This window comes from Chiloscyllium plagiosum, chromosome 23 (genome assembly GCF_004010195.1).
Source record: "Chiloscyllium plagiosum isolate BGI_BamShark_2017 chromosome 23, ASM401019v2, whole genome shotgun sequence".
In the NCBI taxonomy this organism is placed as follows: domain Eukaryota; kingdom Metazoa; phylum Chordata; class Chondrichthyes; order Orectolobiformes; family Hemiscylliidae; genus Chiloscyllium; species Chiloscyllium plagiosum.
In genome coordinates this window covers 15,214,895-15,240,281 of record NC_057732.1, presented here as the reverse complement: position 1 = coordinate 15,240,281, position 25,387 = coordinate 15,214,895, and the positions used below count along the sequence as shown (strand labels likewise).

At 39.7% G+C, this 25,387-nt stretch overlaps 2 protein-coding genes across 4 annotated transcripts; one reads left to right on the top strand and one right to left on the bottom strand.

Moving 5' to 3' along the window:
* Positions 1–6,624: 6,624 nt before the first annotated feature.
* Positions 6,625–17,393, bottom strand: alg10 (ALG10 alpha-1,2-mannosyltransferase). Of its 3 annotated transcripts, none has more exons than XM_043713590.1 (3): positions 17,225–17,393; positions 11,494–11,691; positions 6,625–9,228 (listed from the first exon to the last, which is right to left on the bottom strand). In XM_043713590.1, the coding sequence occupies exons 1-3, from the start codon at positions 17,387–17,389 to the stop codon at positions 8,176–8,178; spliced, it is 1,416 nt and encodes a 471-aa protein (XP_043569525.1). In that variant the 5' UTR covers positions 17,390–17,393; the 3' UTR covers positions 6,625–8,175. The 3 variants fall into 3 exon arrangements, with proteins under 3 accessions (XP_043569525.1, XP_043569527.1, XP_043569528.1); XM_043713593.1 differs by having other exon boundaries at positions 8,991–9,140; XM_043713592.1 differs by lacking the exon at positions 11,494–11,691.
* A 315-nt stretch (positions 17,394–17,708) lies between these two features.
* tprkb (Tp53rk binding protein) lies at positions 17,709–25,133 on the top strand. The gene is made up of 5 exons (XM_043713594.1): positions 17,709–17,798; positions 20,129–20,294; positions 21,827–21,949; positions 24,034–24,210; positions 24,783–25,133. The coding sequence occupies exons 2-5, from the start codon at positions 20,154–20,156 to the stop codon at positions 24,867–24,869; spliced, it is 528 nt and encodes a 175-aa protein (XP_043569529.1). The 5' UTR covers positions 17,709–17,798; positions 20,129–20,153; the 3' UTR covers positions 24,870–25,133.
* Positions 25,134–25,387: the final 254 nt, after the last annotated feature.

Genomic DNA, 25,387 nt, shown 5'->3' with positions numbered 1-25,387 from the left:
GGCACCATTTCTATGGGTGAGCTCATCACTGTAACTCACTTTATGTCATCTTGGGGCATATGTTCAATCTCCTTTTGAACCTGTGCCAACTTTAGAGGGTTATAAAGATGTTGCTTAATTGGAACAGCGTCTCCTATATCTACATCATGCGTATTTAGGTTAGTACTTCCCAGCTTATTTCCACATAACTCCCCATATGATAGCAATAACTCTTTCAGGTCATTTTGATTTTCCACTGGAAGGTAACCCAATAAGTTAACCCAATTTTTGACAACTTCCTCATTGTCCAATTTAATTTGCGGAATGTCCCATTCAGAATCCTCTGAACTTGGTTCTTCCTTCTGTGTTGTAACTAATAACATAGTCTCCTTTTGCTTTCCTTCTCTGTCAAAATACCTTTTGAGCATATTCTCATGAAACACTCAGATTTCTTTCTGTCTGGAGTCCTTATCAAATAGTTCACCTCACTCAATTTCTTTTTTTAACTTGATAAGGTCCATGAAACCTTGATTTTAAAGGTTCACTGATCACTGGAAGTAACACTAACACCTTATCTCCGATAGTAAAATCGTCAATTTTTGATTTCTTGTCTGCCTCCTGTTTCATTGTATGCTGTGATACTTTTAAATGCTGTGTAGCCAACTCCCTCGCTCTATTTAATCATTCCCTAAAATTTGACACATATTCCAAATATGTGGTCTCTGAATTCTGACTTACCAATTTTTCCTTAATGAATTTTAGTGTCCTCTCACTTCATGCCCAAAAACTAATTCACATCAACTGAATTTGGTTGATGCATTCGATGCGTCTCTGATCACAAAAAGTACAAACGGAATTCCCTTATCCCAATCATCTGACTAGTCCTGACTATAAGCTCTCAACGTGGTCTTTAATGCCTGATGCCACTTTTCTAATGTTCCCTGTGGCTCTGGATAGTACACAGTAGATTTGAATTGTTTCATTCCTAAGCTGTCCATAAGTTCCTTGAATAATTTCAATGTGAAGTTTGACCCTTGATCTGATTGTATCGCTGTGGGTAGTCCGTATGCAGTAAAATTTGAGTAACTCCACTGCAATCCTTTTAGCTGTGACATTGTGTAACGGGCAGCCTCTGGAAATCTAGTGGACACATCCATTATTGTTGACAAATACTGATTGCACTATTTGTTTTAGGTAGGGGTCTTGCACAATCAATTAAGACTTCTGTAAAAGATTCCTCAAATGCAGGAATAGCTATTAAAGGCAGGTTTTATTACTGTCTGTGGTTTTCCAATTACCTGACATGTACGACATGTCTGGCAAAATTCAACGGCATCCTTGTGCAGTCCAGGCCAGTAGAAATGTTTTTGTATAAGTTTTTCTCACTCCTTTCTATAACCCACTGACAACACAATTTGATGAACTTCTGTTCATTTCTGATTTGCCAGGATGTGATGGTCTCCATTTCCTCATTAAGACATCATTTTTAAGACAATAACATTCAGAGATATTTGGATTCCTTTTCTGTGTATGCCTTTCAATACAATTGCTTTAAATTTTCATCTTTCTGCTGTAACTCAGTTAATTTATCTGAGGTAAAAATGTCTTTTGTGTTTTGCTCCTGCTTGTCTCAACTACCTGAACAGGGTCTCTGCTCATTCCACTTCAATCTTCTTATTTGTACCCTTTGATCTCTCCTATTTCAACTGGTGTCTTTGTGACCTCGTTATCAAACAGTCAGGAAAAGTCCCAGGATATGTATACTGCAATAATTCAGTTGCCTGAATTTCCACTGGCTTTTCAACCAGAATAGGCAGCACTCCTACTTGTGAACCAGCTATCTCATTAGCAAGGACACATTGTATTCCTGGAGCTGAGAGTTTGTCCAGTACTCCTAACACGACTTCTCCACTCGTCACTGGTCACTCTTCACCTTACATAACTCAGCACTTCTTGTCTCACTGTGAAATCCCCCAGCAACCTTTCTGGCAATAGTCCTTCAGAAGTACATATCTCCTCATCTTTCAGCATCACAAATTGAGAGGATCATATCTCTGAATATTGTAACCTCTTTACCTGCTGCTCCTGGATTATGCAAGTAAACATTAGCTTCGCAAATATATGGTTTAAGAAGATTGGGCACTTACTCCTTAACCAACCTCTGACAAGCTTGTACATTCTGGTGTGGCTTTCTGGTCTCCGCTGTGCTTTCCATTACCACTCCAAAGAAATTCACTGGCTTATCCTGTTTTCCTGCATCTGGCTTCCCAGTGCTTTTCTTAACCCACCAACACTAAGATTTCATGTGGCCTACTTTATTGCAGTGAAAACACCAGAGCTTTTTAACTTCTCTTTCTCCTTCAAGGATTTCCTTTTTACCATGTGATAAGTTATCCTCATGATCTACTCCAAGATTTACGTCTCCATTGCCACGTGAGGATTTCTCTTTTCCCCAATTTTTATCCCTCATGGATTGAAATTGATTTTGGAAGTCAACCTTCAACTTAGACTTTTTGGAGGTGGTGTCTTTTACAAACACTCTGAAAAAAATACCAAGGACAATATAACCTTGTAAAAGGTGTAACTTTGTCACACCCTCCATGCACTACAGTTATTGTTTGATATGTTGGGAAATTGACAAAGGCTATTAGCTCACTTTACCAGATTGCAAGAGTAGGGCTATAAACTCAGCTTGGAAGCACCTCTGACGCTTTGATCAGATAATGTTCTGACTACATGGCATCTAATCTTGTGACATCAGATCACCTGGCTTTTACAAATATGTGTAAGTATGTATTTTCTTTAAAAGCTACCACCCTCCCCCAACTACTAAATATTTATTTATTTTTTACTGGTGGTTGTGTGCAGTTTTATTAAATTTTAAGAAACAGAACAACAGCTCAGCAGAGGAAACCAAGAACAGGGAACCATTCCTCTGTGACCTTAACTTCCATTCCCTACTCTCCTTTTGAGGAGGATCAAATTTTTTTTTAAGAGATCTGTAACTTGTAAAATGCTTGAATTTCTGCTCGCTTTTATTCTTTTTTTCACCAGATACTGGTTAGATTAGATTAGATTAGATAGTGTGGAAACAGGCCCTTCGGCCCAACAAGGCCACCCCGACCCTCCGAAGCTCAACCTACCCATTCCCCTACATTTACTCCTTAACCTAACACTACGGGCAATTTAGCATGGCCAATTCACCTGACCTGCACATTTTTGGACTGTGGGAGGAAACCGGAGCACCCGGAGGAAACCCATTCAGACACGGAGAATGTGCAAACTCCACACAGTCAGTCCTCTGAGTCGGGAATTGAACCCGGGTCTCTGGCGCTGGTCTCTGAAAACAATTCAGAAATATCTCCCATTTGTGTTTTCCTTTCTTATATCTGAAGATTAATAGAAGTCTTAATTCTGATTTCTAAATCTATTGCTACCTTTAGGGCTTTCTCTGAACACTGTGCATTAGCAGTGCTTTGAGGAATTAAACTCTTATACACACTACGAATAGAATGGTGTAACATAAGCTAGCAATCACCCAGATCATCGCACATGTACCAGAGATGTTCACGATGGGACAACCATTATCAAATTTTGCCAAGTTGGCTACCATACAATTCTTTAGTTACAAGATACTTAAACTGCATCAAAACATTAGTATTCACAAGTTATTCTTTATTATCCTCCAACAGAGTCTCTGTTAAAATACTGAACACATGATGGCCCATTGATGGCTCTCTGTCCAAGTGGAATAGGTTGAAGCAGAAAATTAAACATTAGGGGAAAGCCCACAGCTTTTGTACATTTTTCTATGATTCCAAAGACCTAACTTATGATGAAAGATTTTCTTTCTTTAAGAAATAACCAATCATTACCCTTCAGCAGATAAAGGATGAACAGTACTCTACTGACCACCTGGGTTTGACTCCAGAACTCCCAGAAAAGTTATGATTTAACGTGTACAAATAAAATATACCAAAACAGGCGACAAATTCAAGTATCCCTTTCAAACTAAATGGCCTAATCCAAGCTCATCTGTAAGGGTAAAGAGCTTGCCTGAAGCCAGCAGGCAGATTATAACCTGCACATTTTTAACTAAAGCATAGGATGATATTCTCACAACTGTTCTCTTTGTAGACAAAATAGAATATACATTTGTTACAAATAAATAACTTAACAGCCCTGGTTCCAGAAGTACAGTTGGCATCAAGTACTGAGCAAACTATATCAATGTGATATCATGTGATTTAGAAAAGGAAGTTACAGCTTTTTATATCTTGCCCACTCCATCCATCAGAATTTTGAAGATCATTGCATTGGACTGAAATGGCCTTTGGTGTAGATAATGGGTTGAAGATTCATACACATTACTTAAATGCTCACGTTAAGCTAATGTTAATCATTGTGTTATTTTCAAAGAATAACCTAGTTCACAACATAAGATTCACAAGAAACAAAAACTGGCTTTTAACAGAGGTAACAAAGGGAAAAACAATTTTAAAACTTTGTAAAGAGGCAAGATGGCATCAAAGAGTGGCAACTTTCCAGAGGCGGTGGTCTGACAAAAGGGACTTGTGCCTGGTCACCAGGCCCATGAGGGAGCACTTAACAAGAAGAATTGTAAAATCAAAGACTTTTTTTCTTTAGTTTTCAGCCTTTAAATTCTATGTTTTAGTTTATTTTCCTGTGTTTTAAGACGTACCAGAGAGTGGTGACACTATACAATATCTTTCACTTTACTTTGTAACAAAATACACATGGAGAAAGTGAGGACTGCAGATGCTGGAGATCAGAGCTGAAAGATGTGTTGCTGGAAAAGCACAGCAGGTCAGGCAGCATCCAAGGAGCAGGAAGAATCGACGTTTTGGGCATAAGCCTCATTCCTGAAGAAGGGCTTATGCCTGAAATGTCGATTCTCCTGCTCCTTGGATGCTGCCTGACCTGCTGTGCTTTTCCAGCAACACATTTTTCAACAAAATACACATGACAATAAATAAATCAAACCAAAACTAGCATTTGTATAATGGACTAGATTAGAATACTTAGCATTTCTTTTCTATTTTATACAGAATGAGTAATCATAAATGTCTCCTTGATTCTTTGACGAAAGTAGAAAGTCAACTGACATAGTTTAGTGAAGATAAGACAAACTGATTTCAGGATTGTTTTAAAATAGTGGCTGTTTGTATTGAGAAAAATGGAAGCATTCACACAATATGACAATTAATAGCCTCAAACACTTCTACAGTGTAAACTTTGTACAGCAGTTCATTGCATAGTTGCCCTGAATACAAGAAAAATACTTACATTTTGAATACTAAAGAAAAATTACACGTAGTGCGTTTTATAACCACTGGACATGACACTACAATTTAAAGCAATTATTGTAATATAGCTAATTTTGTCTTTAACTCCTGATGTTGACTATGAGATGCAATGAGTTTACTGTTTGTTCCAAATGTTTACTGTTATCAATGGTAAAGGCAAAATCCCAAAGTCTGAAATTCATTTTGCTTTTTCTGGGAGCCATTTGCCATCATCCAGTGCTAAGAATCAACCCTATCACTTTCAGAAATAAGCCTTAAAGAAATATGTGTAACATTACATTAGAAAATTATATTTTTAACAGCTAGTCATTTCAGCTGCTGTGCATGCACTCTAACCTTTGTTTTGCTTTTTAAATGTTATTGAAAAAAGGGTAGTCAATACATTTTATTTCTTGGTTTGTGTTTAGTGCAGATACTTCAATACAATTGGCTGTTTACACTGCCTGACAGCGTTACTGTTGTTGGATACTTGTAGATCCCTTTCCACTGGTGCCAGATCCAAATTAATTTCAGGAAAAGGTGGAATTACAGGTACCCTTAAATCTTTGAAGCCAGCTTTACTCAAGCGCCATGATGAATGCTATCACTTCACTGCTAACTCTAAAATATCGGCCAATAATTCAACTCGTTTGCATTGAAAACCAGCTATTTAAATTCCTCTGCCCGAAAACAGGCCATTTAAAAGAGACTCATGCCATCTATGAACTAAGAGTATTAGTTTTGTGGAAGCATCCAGATGATTGTGAATGATGACAGTCCAAATATAAAAACGAATCATTATAAAAATCTTAACTTTGGCAATTGGATTTCATACAAAAATTGTGTCATGTTTTTGCACAACTGGTTGAAATTTTATATTTAAAAATAGTGACAATTTCAAATCATAAGGAATATACAAATGGGAATGCACAAAGGTACCGCAAATAGGAAAACTACAATGGGCTCAAAAAACAACCAATTAAAATTAGCTACAACCACAAATGAAAAAAAAATGCCAATTAGCATGGTCGAAGTTTATTTTGAAAATCTTTTAGCTAAACAAAAATCTTTTCCCCCTCCAACTCTATTTTGATTTGATCCCTGCCCTCCCCGTCACTATTTGATTACGCAGCATCGCCCTCTGAGAACTGCACCGCTTGTCACTGGCCACTCGGGTGTTTCCTTTCTTCTTGGTGGTGGAAATTGAATAAAGATTTGTACACTTGTTGTCTTTCACTGTATCTCGCAGTTAGTGTGGGGGTAAAAGAAAATAAATAAATAAACAGAAAAAATATAAACAAGAGATCACTTAGGCAAAAAAAAAGAATATATATATATATATATATAAACAGGGGATTCAGAATCTCCTCAGTTGAGGAGACTGACTCCGAACCCGCTGGCCACAGCCAGTGTATTGGCACAATAAAGGGGGGCTTGATGACAGGATATCAGACTCTGTGCAGTTATTTCCGTCTTCAAACCTTTGTAATTGCCTTTACATTTTAGGCTCTATTTTCATCGCAAATTTCTCACCCTCAAACTGAATGTGACATTATATCATGTTACAGTTGTTACCTAATTGATCCTTTACTGTGAAGTCAGTAATTAATACTGTTTCATTACACTGACATAGGTGGCTGACTTTCAGATGAGATTTTAGATCCATGCCCAAATTCCATAAAAGATACCACAAACTAGCTGATGAGAAGAAAGACCTTTCGTCTTGGCTAACTCTCACCCAACACCAAACAGATTGACCAGTTACTCGCTTTACTGTTATTTCTGGGACCATATTGTATGCACACTGGCTGCTGCATGTGCTGACAAAGCAATGATGACTACAGTTCAAAAGTCATTCTTTGGCTGCAGAACACTTTGGGATATTCTAACGATATGACAGCTGCTTATTTAAATACAAGTAATATTTTCATAAGTTAAAACCTACCTAAATAATTTCCTTCTTGTAGTAGACAAATTAAACACCTTTTCTTATGGGGACCAGAAATAAAATCCCGTTTCCCAAATGTCTTCAAAGACTTTCTAAGAGTTCTCTGTGGAAATGACTAAATCTTTCCCTCTCCCTCTAACTCAGTGACTACAGAGCGTCTGCAAAAAAAAAAAATTAATTATTAAAAATCATTAAAATAGATAAATTGCACCAATTGAGAAAAAAAAGCCACAGATAAAAGCTGTGAGATAACAACCGGCAGTCAAGTTCAATATCAAACAAAACGTGATACAGCAAACGTGACTAGAATACACCAGGTGAAATCAAGAATAATAATTTCTCTAACACAGGTCTAATTGTGGAAAACATTAAAAGATCAGTACATCAGTTTGCAAATATCTAATATTTATACTAGTCCTCAATCCCTCAGTTTAATACATACACAATAAAAGTGATAACATGCAGAACTGAATAGGTTGTAATGCTAAAATGAGATAAAACTGTTTGCCCAATAAGCAGAGTCACCATTTCAAATGGATAAAACAGAATATCACAAACTCTTTTAACCATAAGGTCTTGAAGTACTTTTGCTGTATAATCAAAATATAATAACATTAAATGTATCTGTAATTCAGTCAGGTTAGTAACTTGCTTTTGAAACAGCACAATCAAGACTAATATAGTGCATGTGACGAAAACAAATGTTTACATGAACAGATTTGAATAAATGATGTTATCATGCTAATTACAGAATTTGGCAGAAAAAATCATGAACACAGTATTCCAAATACACAACTACATAGGAAAAAAAATTTAAAGAAAGATCTTCTTCCAAATGTTGTGGACATTACAAATATTTTGATTATGGTTAAGTATTTCTGAAGAATGTTAACCATTTATGTACATGATCTTTTAAAGCCAAATAAAAAGTGTTCCCAAACATCACCACATAAACCTGTGAACTTCTTCGCTACCTGGCCACTGGAAGGTTTTGTAGAGAAACAAGTAAACAGTTAGCACATTTAGTACAGAATACACAGCCAGCTCCGCAAGAATCTTAAAGCCCAAAGGCATTGGGATGTTCAGTCTGAAGATAAGATATGGCACAATGAAATAACGAAATTCTAATAACTTTTGTGGAACAGTAGCAGCAGCCAAACAGATAAAAAACGCTAAGTTCCAGAAAATTGATTTGGACTTCAATGTTTCAATGAATGTCCAAACAGCAAAGATATACCCTGGGACCAACATATACTTGATTAGTTCGTGCCTCTGAAAGATATTTTTCCAAACATAAAATGTGTAATGTCTGTTATCAGCCAGCAAAAACTTATGAATGTAAGTGAACTTCCAAATCAACAACAAGGAGACAACTACAAGAAAAAGGTAAAATAAAGGTTGCTTCTTTACTGAACTTAGGAAAGTTATTATCTTATGAGGGGAAAGCAGATGAGGAAGGGAGAATACTAGGGTGAAAGAAAAGAAGTAGAATAACTGAGGAAAGTTGAGAGAGATCTCGTGGTTGGTCCTGTCACCGATAACTATTCCTCCATTCAGGGAGACAAACAGCAGAAATCCCACAACTAAGATGATGTATGGCCAGGTCAGAAATATCAGTCCTTTCAGATTGTTAAACGATAGGACATACTCTAACAGGAAGCGCACAATCTTCTTGATCTCCACAGTGGAGTTTAGAATAACTGTCTTTTCATCCCTTTTCTTGAGAGAATCAATCTTCCATGCTTCTGTCAATTTCTGTGCGACAACACTTCCTGCACAGAATATAATCCAGACGATGTTAGTCTGACGGAACATAAAGGCACAGAATCCAAGGCATGCAGCAATACTATGACTCCCATATAGGCACATCAGATAAGTAAATAAAATGAAGAATGTTGAGCCTGCATCTGTGTAATAGAGGAATGAGAAAAAGTAAAGCAGGGGAAATGAGGCAAGTGTTAATGCAGACATAATTCTCCGGAATGTACAGGTGGCCTGCAAAGGGACAAAAAAAAAGAAACATTATTCATTGACAATATATCTGCATTAAGCCAATAAGAAAGCAACTCCAATTTTGATTACAACAATACAAACAAGCAAATGCTCTATCATTCATATTCTGTATTCCTAGTATTTTTTGACCACTTTAACAGTTGATCATCATTCATTGCTACTGATAGGTTCTACTTCTGCAAGTCCAGTTAATTCAGCATGATCTAAATTATTTCCAAGTACAGGATCAGGGAAAATAAACATGTTTTATGTAAAAGTTGTAGTCCTTCTGGATCATAGGGATGTTCTTTTATGTGCCTTCATAAACAGAACAATTAAGACATGCAACCAGCAGCAGGTAGCTATTGGGATTTCTGCTGTTTGAGCTCTTCCACCCTAACAAGATGTGGTTGTGTGCTAAGCCATAATTCGTTTGCACCATTGGCAAATTTTTCTCACTGAGACTAGTCATGACAGATTGCAACTGCTATTATTATTGTTCAATGAGACTTACAGCAGCCAATAGTGTTGAATTTTGTACCAGTTATGTGAAGGGGTAACAGTAATGGGGACCAGAATGAATAACACATTGTATTAGCAAAAGTTACTTCAGTTCAGCAGATCTGAAGATACAGGTAAACCCTTGAGCTATAATCATTAACTTATTTCTGCAAATTTACTTCCTGGATTATAAACAGTCCAACTAGTCAAGAGGTGAATGGAGGAATATTCTATTGCTACTTGCATACACAATTAAAACTCAATGTTTGATGAGCAGGATGGAGACTAACAAAAAGGTATTTGAAAACAATTCCACTCGTTCCAAAAACATTGCTAGGTACACAAACATATCAGATAGAAATAGGAAAATATTCCAGAACAAAGCTCCTCAGATGGGGTTACTTGGGGGAAGTCAGTGTTTGATAATGATACAGATGTCATGTGTTCAATTTCTACTCAGCATGGCATTAGCTGAGATATGATCTATTTCTCACTGTGCTGGGCAAGAAACAAGCAGATCAAGCTCGAGTTTCACATCCCAATGGTTACAGAGTACTTATGGAAATTGTCTTCTGTCATCTTTATCCTTACCCAATGTACTATGGCTTGAAACTATGCCTTAAAAAGGAAGTGGGGTAATGAGGTTACACTACAATATAAAATACTGCCTTTTTGTATAAAATACAAAATTCTAAATAGGATTTTTAAAATACTAAGATGAAAACATTGTTTTATGTTAATAGTACATTATTTGTGTTTATGCATGCAGATGGCAGGCATTAGCTGAGGTTTAACTTAAAGCCATAGAGTCATAGATATGTACAGCATGGAAACAGACTCTTCAGTCCAACACATTCATGCCGACCAGATATCCCAACCCAATCTAGTCCCACCTGCCAGCACCTGGCCCATATCCCTCCAAATCCTTCCTATTCATATACCCAGATGATATGACAATAATATGGCTTTAAGGGATGTATCTGGTCCTTTTCTTTTAAGAAAGGTGGAGACAGAGGTGACGAGCGGTCTGCTCAAAGACAACAAACAGTTTATGAGGCCTTGGGGTTGAATGGGTGGTGTCAAGCTCCCACAGAATCAAGATTTTTAGTTTTATTTTCTGCAGCTGCTATTGGGGTCTTGAAGCTGATGGGGAAGCTCTTATTCCTCTCTCTGTTACAGCTAAAAGCGGTGGTTCTCTTCTTGCTGTTAGAATTGCATGTGAGACAGTCTATTTTACGGAATTTGCCTTTGCCAAGAGTGTGTTTATGGGATGTTACTATATTGGAACAGTTAATTAACAGTAGTTAATATATATTATTTTGTTAAGCATTTCAAGTGAGTTACAATTAAGCCAACTCTTTTCTTTCATTTTGCGTGTATTTTAACAATAGTGGATGAAAGAAGTGTGTTTTGCTTCAAGCCTGGAAGTTCAACCAATCGAGTTGCATCTAGAACACAACACCTGGCATTTGCCTTTAAAATACGAAAAAGTTAGGGTCTAGGCTATTTCCTTGTCACGTTTTGAGAAGATTTGGTCTGGTCCATACCAACACACAAAAACATGTTTTCTGAAATCCTGTGTGATTGAGCTAATGGTATACGCTTGCAATGTTTAACTTCACAACTTAATGGAAGATAAAGGAAAGATCAGCTCCGTACTCATCTTCAACTGGCTTTCTAGAACGTAACACAACAGAAGCCATACAGCTTTAAGTACAGGTTTTCTCTTCCGACATTGAGAAAAAAAAAGGGTAGAAACTTGTGTACCTTGTCCTTCTGATGTATCTTGCACAAGAGCAGATAAAGCAAGTAGAGGTTGCCAGTATTGAACAGAAGATTAACGAATCGTAGCATTCCTGTAGAACATACTATACTCCCTGTCCAACCCATCAGCCAAGATACTGGCTTGATTATCCCAGTAGACACCAGATAGAGGCCAGGTAAAGTTGTGATCATTGGATCCCACTGCATGAGAGAATTAAGCAATTTATAATTTAAATATACATAAATTGGGAATAAGTGTATTTGTAGTGTAATTATAATAATGTAATTGTAATCAGGGACAGTATAGTAAGGGGAATAAACGCTATTTTCTGTGGCCAGGATTGACAATCCGAAGGCAGTGTTGCCTGCCTGGTGCCCCGGTTCAGGATATCTCATCTGTCTTACAGAGGAACTTGGAGTGGGAGAGGAAAGATCCAGATGCTGTGGGTCCACATAGATACCAACGCTATATGCAGAAAGGGGAAAGAGGTTCTGCTGAGTGATAATGAATAGCAAAAGGCCAGATTAAAAAACAGAACCAAAAAAGTAATAATCTCTGGATTACTATCTCAGTCATGAACAAATTGGCACAGGATCGACAATATTGAAAAGGAAAATGCATGGCTGAATGACTGGTGTGAGAGAAACGGGTTCAAATTCATGGGACACTGGTGCCAGCATGATCTGAGTGGAGTTTGTCCCATCAGAACAGCTCCCTCTCTCCCGGAACCGGTGCCAAAGTCCGAGCAAATCACAAAACTAGAGCTGTGGATAGGGCTTTAAACTAACTAGTGGGGAAGGTGGCTTCAGTTGCATGGAAGATCATAGAAAATGTTCGGGGTGGCGGAGTGGGGGGGGGCCGTTCAGCAGAGGTTATTAGAGTTTCCTGAATAACTAATAGAACAGAGAGTATGAAAACGCTCAAGAATCAAACTTCAGGTACAGCAGTTAAGGGGATAACTATGAGAAGGGGAGCAGTCAACACAGGACTGAAGATGTTGTACTTAGATGCATGCAATATATGAAACAATGTAAATAAGCTTGTAGTGCAGATTGAAATTGGCAAATATGATGTTATGCGTATCACTGATGTGACTGCAAGGGGATCAGGGCTGGGATCTAAACATCCAAGGATCCTATCAAAAGGACAGTGAGATGGGCAGAGAGCACAGGATTGTCTTGTTCATGAGAAATTGAATCAAACAGATAGCAAGAAGCCATATAGAGTTGGAAAGCACAGAAGCTGGTTGGGTAGAGTTGAGGAACTGCAAAGGGACAAAAAGACTCTGAGAGGCATTGTGCCCAAGCCTCCTTGCAGTATTCAGGATGTGAGGTAGGAAATACATCAGGAGATATAAAGGCATGTAAGAAAGGCACCATGACAATAATCATAGGGGTCTTCAATATGCAGGTGGATTGGGAAACTCAGATTGGCAGCGGATCTCAAGAAGTGGAATGTCTAAGAATATGTTTTTTTGGAGCAACTTGTGGTAGAGCCCACTAGGGAACCAGAAATTTTGGACTTGGTGATGTGTAATGAGGCATTTGATTAGGAAGCTTAACGGGGAAGGAATCCCTATGGGGCAGTGACCATAATTTAAGAGAATTTACCTTGCAGTTTTGAGAGGGAGAAACTGAAATCAGGTGTAACATTATTACGATTGGGTAAAGATAACTACAAAAAGTGATGAGGGAGCAGCTTGCCAGAGTTGACTGGAAGGGAAGCCGAGCAGAGAAGATGGGGGAGCAGCAATGGCAGGGGTTTCTGGGGGTAACTCTGGAGGCACAGCAGAGATTCATCCAAAGGAAGAAGAAAACACTAAGGGGAGGATGAGGCAAACATGGCTGACAAGGGAAGTCAGGGACAGCATAAAAAGTGAGTGGAGGATAAAATATGAGAGTAAGCTATCTAGTAATATAATAAAAGACTGCAGGAGCTTGTTATTAAAAAAGGTAACAGAGAGGCAAGAGTGGACATTAGACTGGTGGGGAAGTAGTAATGGGGTACGAAGAAATAGTGAAGGAAGTGAATAGGTACTCTGCATCAGTTCTTGCAATGCCAGACACCAGCAGAATTCCCAAACTTTAGGGTGGATTAGGGTAATGTGACTGAAACTTACTGAATACTGAGAGGCTTGGATAGAGTAGGTATGGAGATGTTTCCACTCGGAGAGACTAGAACCTGAGGGCACAGCCTCAGAGTGAAGGCATGACCCTTCAGCACTGAAACAAGGAGGAGCTTCTTCGGTCAGAGGGTGGTTAGTCTGTGGAATTCATTGCCACACTGCACTGCAGAGACGAAATCATTCGGTGTACTTATGAAAACCTTTTCCCTGGTTTTCTTTTTTTCCCAGGGTGGAGTAGTCCAAAATTAGAAGGCATAGATTTAAGGTGAGAGGAGATAAGTTTAAAAGGGGCCTGAAGGACAACTTTTTCACACATAGGGTGGTGCATGTACGGAATGTGCGGCTCGAGCTGGTGGTGGAGAGGGTACAATTACAACATTTAAAAGGCATCTAGATAGGTATATTAATAGGAAACTTTTAGAGGAATATGGGCCAAATGTTGGCAAATGGGACTCTATCAGTTTAGAATAAGCTGATTGGCATGGACAAGTTGCACTGAAGGGTCTGTTTCTGTGTTGTATGACTCTATGACAGAGATAGGTAGGTTCTTAAGGGGATCAAAAGAAGCATGAGAATGGGGTCCAAAAACATATAAGTCATGACGGAATGATGGAGCGGACTCAATCTGCTGGAATAGCCTAATTCTGCTCTTGTATGTTATGGTCTATACCACAGATAAAAAAAACCCAACTTGCTAACCCAAAGTGCAGTCGATGCTGGGACAGCGAGTAAATTTAAGGAGGAGTTAAGACAGATTTTTAATTGGTAATGGGTTGAAGAGATATGGAGAGAAGGCAAGAAAATGGGGTGAGGAACATATCAGCCATGATCGAATGGCAGAGCAGGCCTGATGGGCTGAATGACCTAATTCTGCTCCTCTATCGTATGAACTTAAAGAAAGAGCAGTGCGCAGAAATTTGAAAATTATAGGCAGCATATTAATATTGTATCATTATTCCTTTAAAGGAAGGATATTATTAAGGTGGAAAGGGTTCAGAAGAGACTTACCAGAATGTTGCCAGAAATGGAGGTTTTCAGTTATGGGGAGAGGTTGGATAGGTTGGGACTTTTTTCACTGGACCATCAGAGGGCGAGGGGCAACCTCATACAGGTTTACAAATTCGTTAACGGGTATATAGAAGGTGAATGGCAGGTGTCTTTTCCCTCGGGTGGGGGCTTTCAAGACTAGAGGGCATATTTTAAAGTGAGAGGAAAAGGTTTAAAAGAAGACGTAAAAGCCAATTTTCTTTTACTACACACACACACACACTCCAGAGAAAGTGGATGCAGGTACAGTTACAACATTTAAAAGACATTTAGATAAGCACATAAATAAGAAATATTTGGAGGGATTTGGTGCGACTCGTTTAGTTTGGGATTATGGTTGACATGAACTGGTTGGACCGAAGGGTCTATTTCCACACCGTACGACTCTATGACCCTACAATGGAGGAATGGGAAATATCCACGTCCCTGTCAAAACTATTGCATATTAACCAAATAAGTCAACAAATGTATGGAATTGTAGGTTTGTAGGAATGAATTCTGATCTTCAACAACACCAGTAGGCAGAAGGAACAAGTGAGGTCAATTTCTTCCAAATGTTATAGGAAACAGAAATTAAAATTAACTGTCAATTACGAACACAAAACCAGAATATGGAACGAGTCCCATTAACTGCCAGAAAATAATAGGCATATCAGTCAAATTAAGGAGAGGGGGAGAAATAACTTATTTGAAAGGACAAGAAAATAATTGCGTCCATGTCCCAATAGTTTTTTTTGGTCTGGATTTATAGACGCATAAAGGTGGATAAATCCCCAGGACTTCATCAGGTGTACCCTAGAACGCTGTGGGAAGCTAGAGAAGTGATTGCTGGGCCTCTTGTTCAGATATTTGTATCATCGATAGTCACAGGTGAGGTGCCAGAAGACTGGAGGTTGGCTAACGTGGTGCCACTGTTTAAGAAGGGTGATAAGGACAAGCCAGGGAACTATAGACCAGTGAGCCTTACGTCGGTGGTGGGCAAGTTGTTGGAGGGAATCCTGAGGGACAGGATGTACATGTATTTGGAAAGGCAAGGACTGATAGTCAACATGGCTTTGTGTGTGGGAAATCATGTCTCACAAACTTGATTGAGTTTTTGAAGAAGTAACATACGATCTATATGGAGTTCAACGAGGTTTCTCATGGGACACTGGTTAGCAAGGTTAGATCTCACAAAATACAGGGAGAATTAGCCATGTGGACACAGAACTGGCTCAAAGGCAGAAGGTGGTGGTGGAGGGTTGTTTTTCAATCTGGAGGCCTGTGACCAGTGGAGTGCTACAAGGATTGGTGCTGGGTCCTCTACTTTTTGTCATTTATATAAATGATTTGTATGTGAGCATAAAAGATATAGCTAGTAAGTTTGCAGATGGCACCAAAATTGGAGGTGTAGTGGACAGTGAAGAGGGTTACCTCATATTACAACAGGATCTTGACCAGATGGGCCAATGGGCTGAGAAGTGGCAGATGAAGTTTAATTCAGATAAATGCAAGGTGCTGCATTTTGGGAAAGCAAATCTTAGCAGGACTTATACACTTAATGGTAAGGTCCTAGGGAGTGTTGCTGAACAAAGAGACCTTGGAGTGCAGGTTCATCGCTCATTGAAAGTGGAGTCGCAGGTAGATAGGATAGTGAAGGAGGTGTTTGGTATGCTTTCCTTTATTGGTCAAAGTATTGCGTACAGGAGTTGGGAAGTCATGTTACGGTTGTACAGGACATTGGTTGGGCCACTGTTGGAACATTGTGTGCAATTCTAATCTCCTTCCTATTGGAAAAATGTTGTGAAACTTGAAAGGATTCAGAAAAGATTTACATGGATGTTGCCAGGGTTGGAGGATTTGAGCTATGGGGAGAGACTGAACAGGCTGGGGCTGTTTTCCCTGGAGCATCGGAGGCTGAGGGGTGACCTTATAGAGGTTTACAAAATTATGAGGGCCATGGATAGGGTAAATAAGTCAAGTCTTTTCCCTGGGGTGGGGGAGTCCAGAACTAGAGGGGATAGGTTTAGAGTGAGAGGGGAAAGATATAATAGAACCTAAGGGGTAACTTTTTCCATGCAGAGGGTGGTACGTGTATGGAATGAGCTGCCAGAGGAAGTGGTGGAGGCTGGTACAACTGCAACATATAAAAGGCATTTGGATGGGTATATGAATAGGAAGGGTTTAGAGGGATATGGGCCAGGTGCTGGCAGGTGGGACTAGATTGGGTTGGGATATCTGGTCGGCATGGACAGGTTGGACCGAAGGGTTTGTTTCCGTGTTGTGCATCTCTATGACTATGTGCATCAGATTTCCATGAGGCAAGTAAAAGAAAAACATCTAAGATGTTAGGGGCTGTGGGCAGGATGCCATGAACCACTGCCAAAAACAGGGTGGCAGAAACAGATTAAACATTTTAAAAGAGTGTTATGGGCAGAGATCTTAGCACAGTGCTGATGGGTTGAATGGTCTCCTTTGAACTAATCACTTCAGCTTGCAATTCCGGGATCAGGCCACTAGGGGGCGAGGAGCCCGATCTCCTACCGCTGGGGTCCGCCATTCAGCCGCAGTCAGTCGCATACCTCGGAAAATCTCCCGTCGCAGTACCGCTGCGCCTGCGGGACGTGGAAAATCTCGTCCATGTAAGGAGCCCTCTGCACCCGGCTGATGGCCGAGAAAACCACAGAGGAGACTAGGAAGTTGCTGCTGAGGAGCGCGGAGAAGAGGAGCGGCTCGAGACGCTCCATTACGGTCCGGGGAGGTGGGGGGGCGTGGCACGTAATGGGGTGGAGTCCAGTGACGCCGGAAAGAGGCGGGCTCAATGCACCCACATTCGGCATGGCCAGTGACGCAAGAATGTACCCATGTTGGGCGGGGCCAGTGGCTCGGACATGGGGCGGGGTCAGTGGCTCGGACACGGGGCGGGGTCAGGACTCATTGGGTAGGCGGGGCCAGAGGCGCGGTGTGGGGCGGGTTCAAGGTCGTCATTGGTGAGAGGGGCCAATGGCGGGATGAGGGGCCAATGGCAGGTGCATAATACTGGGCGGGGCGAGACGTGGCTGGAGATGGAGGTGGTCACTTTGTTTGTGGGGCGGAACCTTTATCGGGAGTTTCGGTTTCCGGGGGCGGGATTGGCCTGCCGGAGCTGTTCCAATGGTGAGTTGTGTTACCCTCTGTAGTAGTCGCAATGTGATTAAAAGCAATGTAGGTGCCGGATATATGAGACAAAAAAAAAGCAGAAGCTCAGCAAGTCTGGCAGCATCTATGGAAATGCACACGTTATTATGAATAAAAATCAATCTGGACTCGAAACATTAACTTGTCGTTTTCTCCCCAACGATGCTGCCCATTGCAAGGTTTTCCAGCACTTTTTTCAGATTTCCAGCATCCGCAACTTTTTGCTTTCGCTTTAGTGCTCTATTTCTGTCTTCTTTATGGACACTCTAGGCTCTCACTCTCTTGTTTATCCTTCACCTGCTGCTGTCACCTTCCTGGTCGGTTATTTTGATCCGTCTCTCACCAAAATTTATATTAGTTAATCATTATGTTGCTGATTGTACGATATGAGGGATGTCTGAACCGCAGACTATTATTGACTTCTCAGTCGAGATTAGAGTGGCGCTGGAAAAGCACAGCAGTTCAGGCAGCATCCGAGGCGCAGGAAAATCGACGTTCCGGCAAAAGCCGTTCATCAGGAAATCAAATTATTGACTTGGACATAACCATTTAATTTTGAGATAACGCCCTTACTACCCAGCCAGGGCTACCGTTCAGTTAGTTGTCTAACAAGCAGACTGTGGCTGAATTCAATTTCTGAAATGGCACTGTGATTCTCAAGCCAGTTGCTGTGGTAGATGTGAAGCAAGAAGGGCTGGGTAAATTATATAAGCATTATATGAGCTTCCAAGTTGTGAATCTCTCAATGCTGTTCATTACCAGTGATGCTTTGCTTAGTGAATATTTATAACCACACTGTAGGTATTTATAAGATCTTAAATAATAAATGTCCCAAAAATTAAGGCGTTAAAACACTTAATGGTAAGGTCCTAGGGAGTGTTGTTGAACAAAGAGACCTTAGAGTGCAGGTTCATAGTTCCTTGAAAGTAGAGTTGCAGGTAGATAGGTTAGTGAAGAAGGTGTTTGGTATGCTTTCCTTTATTGGTCAGAGTATTGAGTATAGAAGGTCATGTTGCGGCTGTACAGGATGTTGGTTAGGCCACTTTTGGAACATTGCGTGCACTTCTGGTCTCCTCCCTGTCGTAAGGATGTTGTGAAACTTGAAAGGGTTCAGAAAAGATTTACAAGGATATTGCCAGGATTGGAGGATTTGAGCTATAGGGAGAGATTAAATAGGCTGAGGCTGTTTTCCCTAGAGTTTTGGAGGCTAACAGTTGACCTTATAGAGGTTTATAAAATCGCAAAAGATATGGAGAGGGTAAATAAACAAGGTCTTTTCCCTGGGATGGGGGAGACCACAACTAGAGGGTTTAGGTTGAGAAGGGACAGATATAAAAGAGACCTAAGGGGCATAGGGTAGTTCATGTTTGGAATGAGCTGCCAGAGGAAGTGGTGGAGGCTGGTGCAATTGCAACATTTAAAAGGCACTTGGATGGGTGTATTTACAGGAAGGATTTGGAGGGATATGGGCCGGGTGCTGATAAGTAGGACTAGATTGGGTTGGGATATCTGGTTGGCATGGACGAATTGGACTGAAGTGTCTGTTTCCGTGCTGAACATCTCTCTGACTCTAAAAGGTTGTAGAGAATAGTGTTTGTAAACATAGTTCTCAAGGCAAGTCACACGAGGAATTTAAGTACCTGGAAAAAAATGCTGAAATTACTATTATTGAATAATCAATGAAGGACGTTTACAGTTTTTTCTTTATTGAATATTGCCCTTTTCTCCTGGTGAGGCGCATTGAGAAGAATGTAGATCAGAAATATTGTGGATGGACAAAATATTAATTCATAAATTTCACCATTAATGCAGTAAGTCTGTGTTTTTATGTTTTTTTTATTTGTTTCGGGCAAACTGTGAAACGTAGCAGGCTCAGCAGTACCAATGGAGAGAGAAACAGAATTAATGTTTCAAATCCAGTATAACTCTTCTTAACCATATAGTTCTGAAGAAGAGGTTCTTCCAGACCTCTTGCATTTCTCCAGCATTTTCTATTTATATAAAAGCCAAATACTATGATGTGAGAAACATGAAATAAAAACAGATCTCTGGTGTCTGCAGTATGTCGCTGTTGGAAAATAAAGTAAATTATTTTCCTGAAATAGTATATAACCAGTAAGTGAATGAATTCTTGGTATTTCTGTTTTAACTTTTTTTTTCCATTACTAGTTGGTTTTGTGTTGGTCTTGGCATGAACCATGCAACATTTTTCAAGGAAGAATTTTACTTTGTAATCATTGAACCTAACTGCACGGTCTATTTTTTTCTTAGCAAGATTTTGTTAAGACATTGTCACCTTGTCACTTCAGGTATGCTGATCATCAGACGAACAAGATGATTATGATACATGAGCTAGAACTCTTTCCAGGATGCACTGTGACACTTCTGTTGTTTAAAGATGTTAAAAATGCTGCTGAACTTCGAAAGAAAGCTATGGAAGGAACCATAGATGGAGCATTGGTAAATGCATCCATGGTGAGAATGATAATCTAATTATTGCTGTGATTTTGTTTTTAATATGTACATAAAGGGAATCCTGCAGTCATGAAGATTTCTTCTGAGGAAAGAAGGTGGTACATCTGTGAGCAAGAGAGAAACTGATGAGCAGAGTAACCAATATATTTGATAGATTCTTGTTATTTTGTTTAATAAAGTGTGGTTTCCAGTTTCATGTAATTTTCTTACAAGTTTGTTATACTGTCACCTTTGGGTTAGTGAGTAATGCATCGCAAGGTTGCTTGATCTATTTTCCATCAGGAAGTTTCCATATTCAGTCACTGGCCAACTGTTGCTGATGTAATGAATGCATTTTCATGCTGTCTTCAGTAGCTATAGGGTAAACAGAAAAAACATTAGCCTGAGGGTCACTTTTTTTTTCCCCAAAGGCCTATACAAATTTACATGGATGAATTTTTGGCTGTTTTGGTTGTTGTCATTTTTCTCAGAGTCTTGCCCAATCTAGCTACAGGAGCATTGGATATTATATGAAATAAACTGGGTCAGGGTTGAACTAGATTGGCAGCAACCTTCAAGTTGGTTTTCAGATGTTAAATAGAGCAGTTGGACAACTGATTAGCATGCCTGCTTCTAATCCAAAAGTGAACTAGGAGAAAGTGAGGACTGCAGATGCTGGAGATCAGAGCTGAAAATGGTGGAAAAGCGCAGCAGGTCACGCAGCATCCTTGGAGCAGGAGAATCGACGTGTCGGAAGAAGGGCTCATGCCCGAAACGTCGATTCTCCTGCTCCTTGGATGCTGCCTGACCTGCTGCGCTTTTCCAGCAACACAATTTCAGCTCTAAACCAAAAGCTCCAGGTACCCATTCTACCTCAGAATTTTACAGATAAGGAAGGTACACACATAACGTAAGTGTACAGGTTAAGAATTAGCTTGTAAATCCTTCCAACGTACACCAAATTCAGGTGTTGAGAGGGTGAGTCCCCTGATCCGCTATCTGATGACAAGAGATTGGAGTCTCTCCCATCATTGCGATAGTTTCAGAATGCAGCTTGCATGTCAAAGTGTACATTCCACTGCAACTCTAAATATCTGGCATGGTTAGCTCATTTGCTGGACAGCTCATGTGGATCAGATTGGTGTTAATATTAATTTGATCTCTGTTCAGGATGGGGTAGATTCTGGGCCTGCTTCCCTGCCTCTATCTATGGAGAAAGTCATAGTGATGTGGGTAGGGCCTGCTGTTGTACAGAGAACTCAAACGGAAGTGCTGCACTTGTAGCAGTTTCTAATCAACTCTACATACAATTGCAAGAGTTAAGTTCCTTTTGTAAAATCACTGCATTATCAGTGTCTAAGCTGATTTCAAAAGATATTATTCTACAATATTGTAAGTTGTGATTTTCATTTGGGGGAACTTGTTTGTAAAATGCTCCTGACCTGCTCTGTTATCATTGAGAAAACTATATGAAACTGCCAATTTACATGGAGCTACCAATGCAATACATGCTTTTGTATAAACTGCACATGGTCTTTATCTCTCTCTTTCAGATAGTTGATCCATTTCAGATACTTCTGGCAGTCAACAAAGCTGTTCATTTACACAAACTGGCCAAAATGAAGACAAGAGGCCTTTATTCTGAAATCATATTTAATCTCTCTCCAACAAATAATGTAAGGCTTGATTTTCTGAGCAGTGAATTGATTTTGGTGTAATAACTTGTACACTTTATCAGATGCATTTGTGCTGTTTTGCATTTCTCTTCATGTCCAGAATACTGCAGTTGTAGAACTACATAGAGTTGAACCTCACAGTTATAAACTGGTATCTCTAAGTGAGAAGTACAGTGGCCATGCAGGAATCAGCCATTAGTGTCACTCAGTAATATAATGTTTTTTTTTAATTAGAAATGAATTTTTTTTCTGAATTGTAAACATGGCAACAGGTGTAGAAAAAAGAGCTATAAAATCTGGCTCAGCTATTCAAGATTTTGCTTGTAATTTCTTTATTCACTAATAGGACATGGGTCTTGCTGACTGGGCCAGCATTTATTATCAGTCCCTACTTGCCCTTGAGAAAGTAGGTGGTAGTGAGCTTCCTTCTTGAATTGCTACAGATAGACCCAGCATGTCATTGGGGATGGAGTTCCAGGATTTTGTCCCAACAACAGTGAGGGGACATGATGCTTTTCCAAGTTCAGATGGTGAATTACCTTGAGATAAACTTGCAGGTGGTGGTGTTCCGATTTATCTGCTGCTTTTTGTCATTTTATGGATGGAAGTGTTTGTGAGTTTTGAAGGTGTTCTCTGTGGCTTTGACAAATTTCTGCAGTGCATTTTGTAGATTGTAACAGCAGTGTGTAGAGGGCATCAGTAGTAGAGTGAATGGCACCACACTCACAAGCAGTCAATGGGGCTGCTTTTGTCCTGGATGGTTTCAAGCTTCTTGAGTGTGGTTGAGGTAAGTGGGGAGCATTCCATCACACTTCAGACTTGTGCCTTCCAGGTCGTAGACAGGCTTTGAGGAGTCCAGAGGTTACTTATTCACTGCAGTATTTATAGCCTCTGATGTGCTCTTGTAGCCACTGTATTTGTTTGGTTAATCCAGTTCAGTTTCTATTCAATGGTAACTCCCAGGATGACGTTAGTGAGGGATTTATTAATGCTAATGCCATTAAATGTCAATGGGTCATGGTTAGGTCACCCCCAATAAGAAACAGTCATTCCCTGCCATTTGTATGGTGTGAATGTTACTTTCTACTTGTAAGCCTGAACCTGGATGTGGACTGCTGCAGTATCTGAGGAGTTGCAAATGGTGCTGAACATTATGCAATCCTCCTGTATCTTCAAGAATATACGCTCTTTAACATCTTTTGCTAGCCTCTCATAATTAGAATGATAGAATTATTCCCAGCAGTTGCGTGGTTGTTTTCAGACACCATTTGGAAGGAGAATATGAAATGCTTATCAGCCACACTTTTTTTATCCAACATTCAGGGTGGTAGCACATTCAACTCTTCTTTCATTTCTGTCACTAGTGTCTTTCTTTTAATTTTGCTTTTCTTTAAAACATGATTCTTGAACATTTCTTAGAGTCATAGAGGTGAATAGCACTGAAACAGACTCTTTGGTCCACTTGTTCTTGCTGACCAGATATCCTTTATTAATTTACTTCCATTTGCCTGCACTTGGCCCATATTCCTCTAAACTCTTCTTATTCATATATCCATCCAGATATGTCTTAAATGTTGTAATTTTACCAGCCTCCACCACTCCTCTGGCAGCTCATTTCATACACGTACCACCTTTTGCATGAAAATGTTGCCCCTGATGTCCCTTTTAAATCTTTCCCCCCTCACCCTAAACTTATGCCCTCTAGTTCCAGACTCCCCAACTGCTGGGAAAAGACCTTGTTTATTTATCCTATCCACATCTCTCGTGATTTTATAAGCCCCTATAAAGTCACCCCTCAGCCTCCGATGCTCCAGGGAAAACAACCCTAACATAGTCAGCTTCTCCCTAGAGCTCAAATCCTTCAACCCTGGCAACATCCTTGTAAAACGTTTCTGAACCGTTGGAAGTTTCACACATTCTCACAATAGGACAGAGACCAGAATTGCACACAATATTCCAAAAGTGGTCTAACCAATGTCCTGTACAGCCGCGACATGACCTCCCAACACCTATACTCCATGCTGTTCTTCAGAGAGGATGTTGACGGTTAAAAAGTCACAATTTCATTAGTTATTTTTCTGAAGATTTCAGATGCGTTCAGAAAATTTGGGATTTCAGATAGTGACTCGGCTGTTCTCATTGTTCTGGTGGATGATGGAGAGAAAAAATCTGATTTGGAAGGTGTTATAAGGCAAGTGGATGGGCAACAGATTCATGTCCAGGATCTCTCAACAATGGCAGATATGACCAAAATTAAAAAGGTTTGTGAGTAACGTGACTTCTTCATTACAGGATTTAAAATTAAGTTGTTTTCTTAAAGTCTGCATCCAAATCACCATTTTCATTTCATGCAGTTTTGACTTATCATTTGATACCACTATCATTGGGGATAAATTATGATTTGCTGCAATAAGTCTATTTTGTATGGTAACAATTACATGTCAATGAAACTTTGTATCAGAAAATTATAACTGGTTGCACAAAAACAAATGGCTGATGTGCTGAACCATTCAATCCATTTTCTTTACTCCTGTGCTGGTTTTCAGATTAATATTTACATTTACACCACTGACATTCCTGTTAAGATGCATACGTATTCATATGGACGTAATGGTATTCAAAAATGCTTGCAGCTGAATCATTGACAGAAAAGTGTTCTAGCATAGTTGGATAATGCTTTCTTCACCTTCATTAGGATCTCATTGTTAAGTCGATAGTTGATTCCTCTTCGCACCTATAATCCTTTGCAGGATAGCACATGTTTATTTGAGAGGAAGAAATGCCTTACTGTCATTCCAAATGAACTATAACCAAAATGTTTTACTATACACAGATTTACAAAGTATCTCCTCCTGAGGAAAAGGTTGGCAATTTGTTGGATGCCATTATTTGTCGAATGGCAATAAAAGATATTCTTTGACAGAAGAAACCCTGTTACTTTAAATTAATTCTTCAACTATGTTTCTACTGAAGTGAAACAAGAGATCAGCAGTGTATGAACTGGGAGCATTGCCTGCAATTTTATCTGCATTTGAACCAGAAATCAAAGTCCTCTTCTTCATTGACCACTGCAATCCATACAGAAGGCCCACCAGTGTGGTCTCAAGGTTGACTGTATGATTAAATAATAAATGCTGACTTTGGCAGCCGTTGCTTATGCTTGAATAAAGATCTTGGAAATGTCTGTATTTCTCGTCGATGTACACTTCCTTTGCTGTTTGTTTTACTCCTGTGTGATAATAGTGATTGACCAGTACACTTTCAAAAATTAAATTAATTATATTCTGTTGCCGGTCTCCAACAGAATTAATGCTGTTACTCATCATCATCTCCAGTCTATCCAGTAACCAATACTGGACTTGACTTCCTCTTGCCTGGAATCTAGAACTCCAAACCTTCTCATCCATGCCCTGTCATTTTAGTGCCTTCAGCAATTCT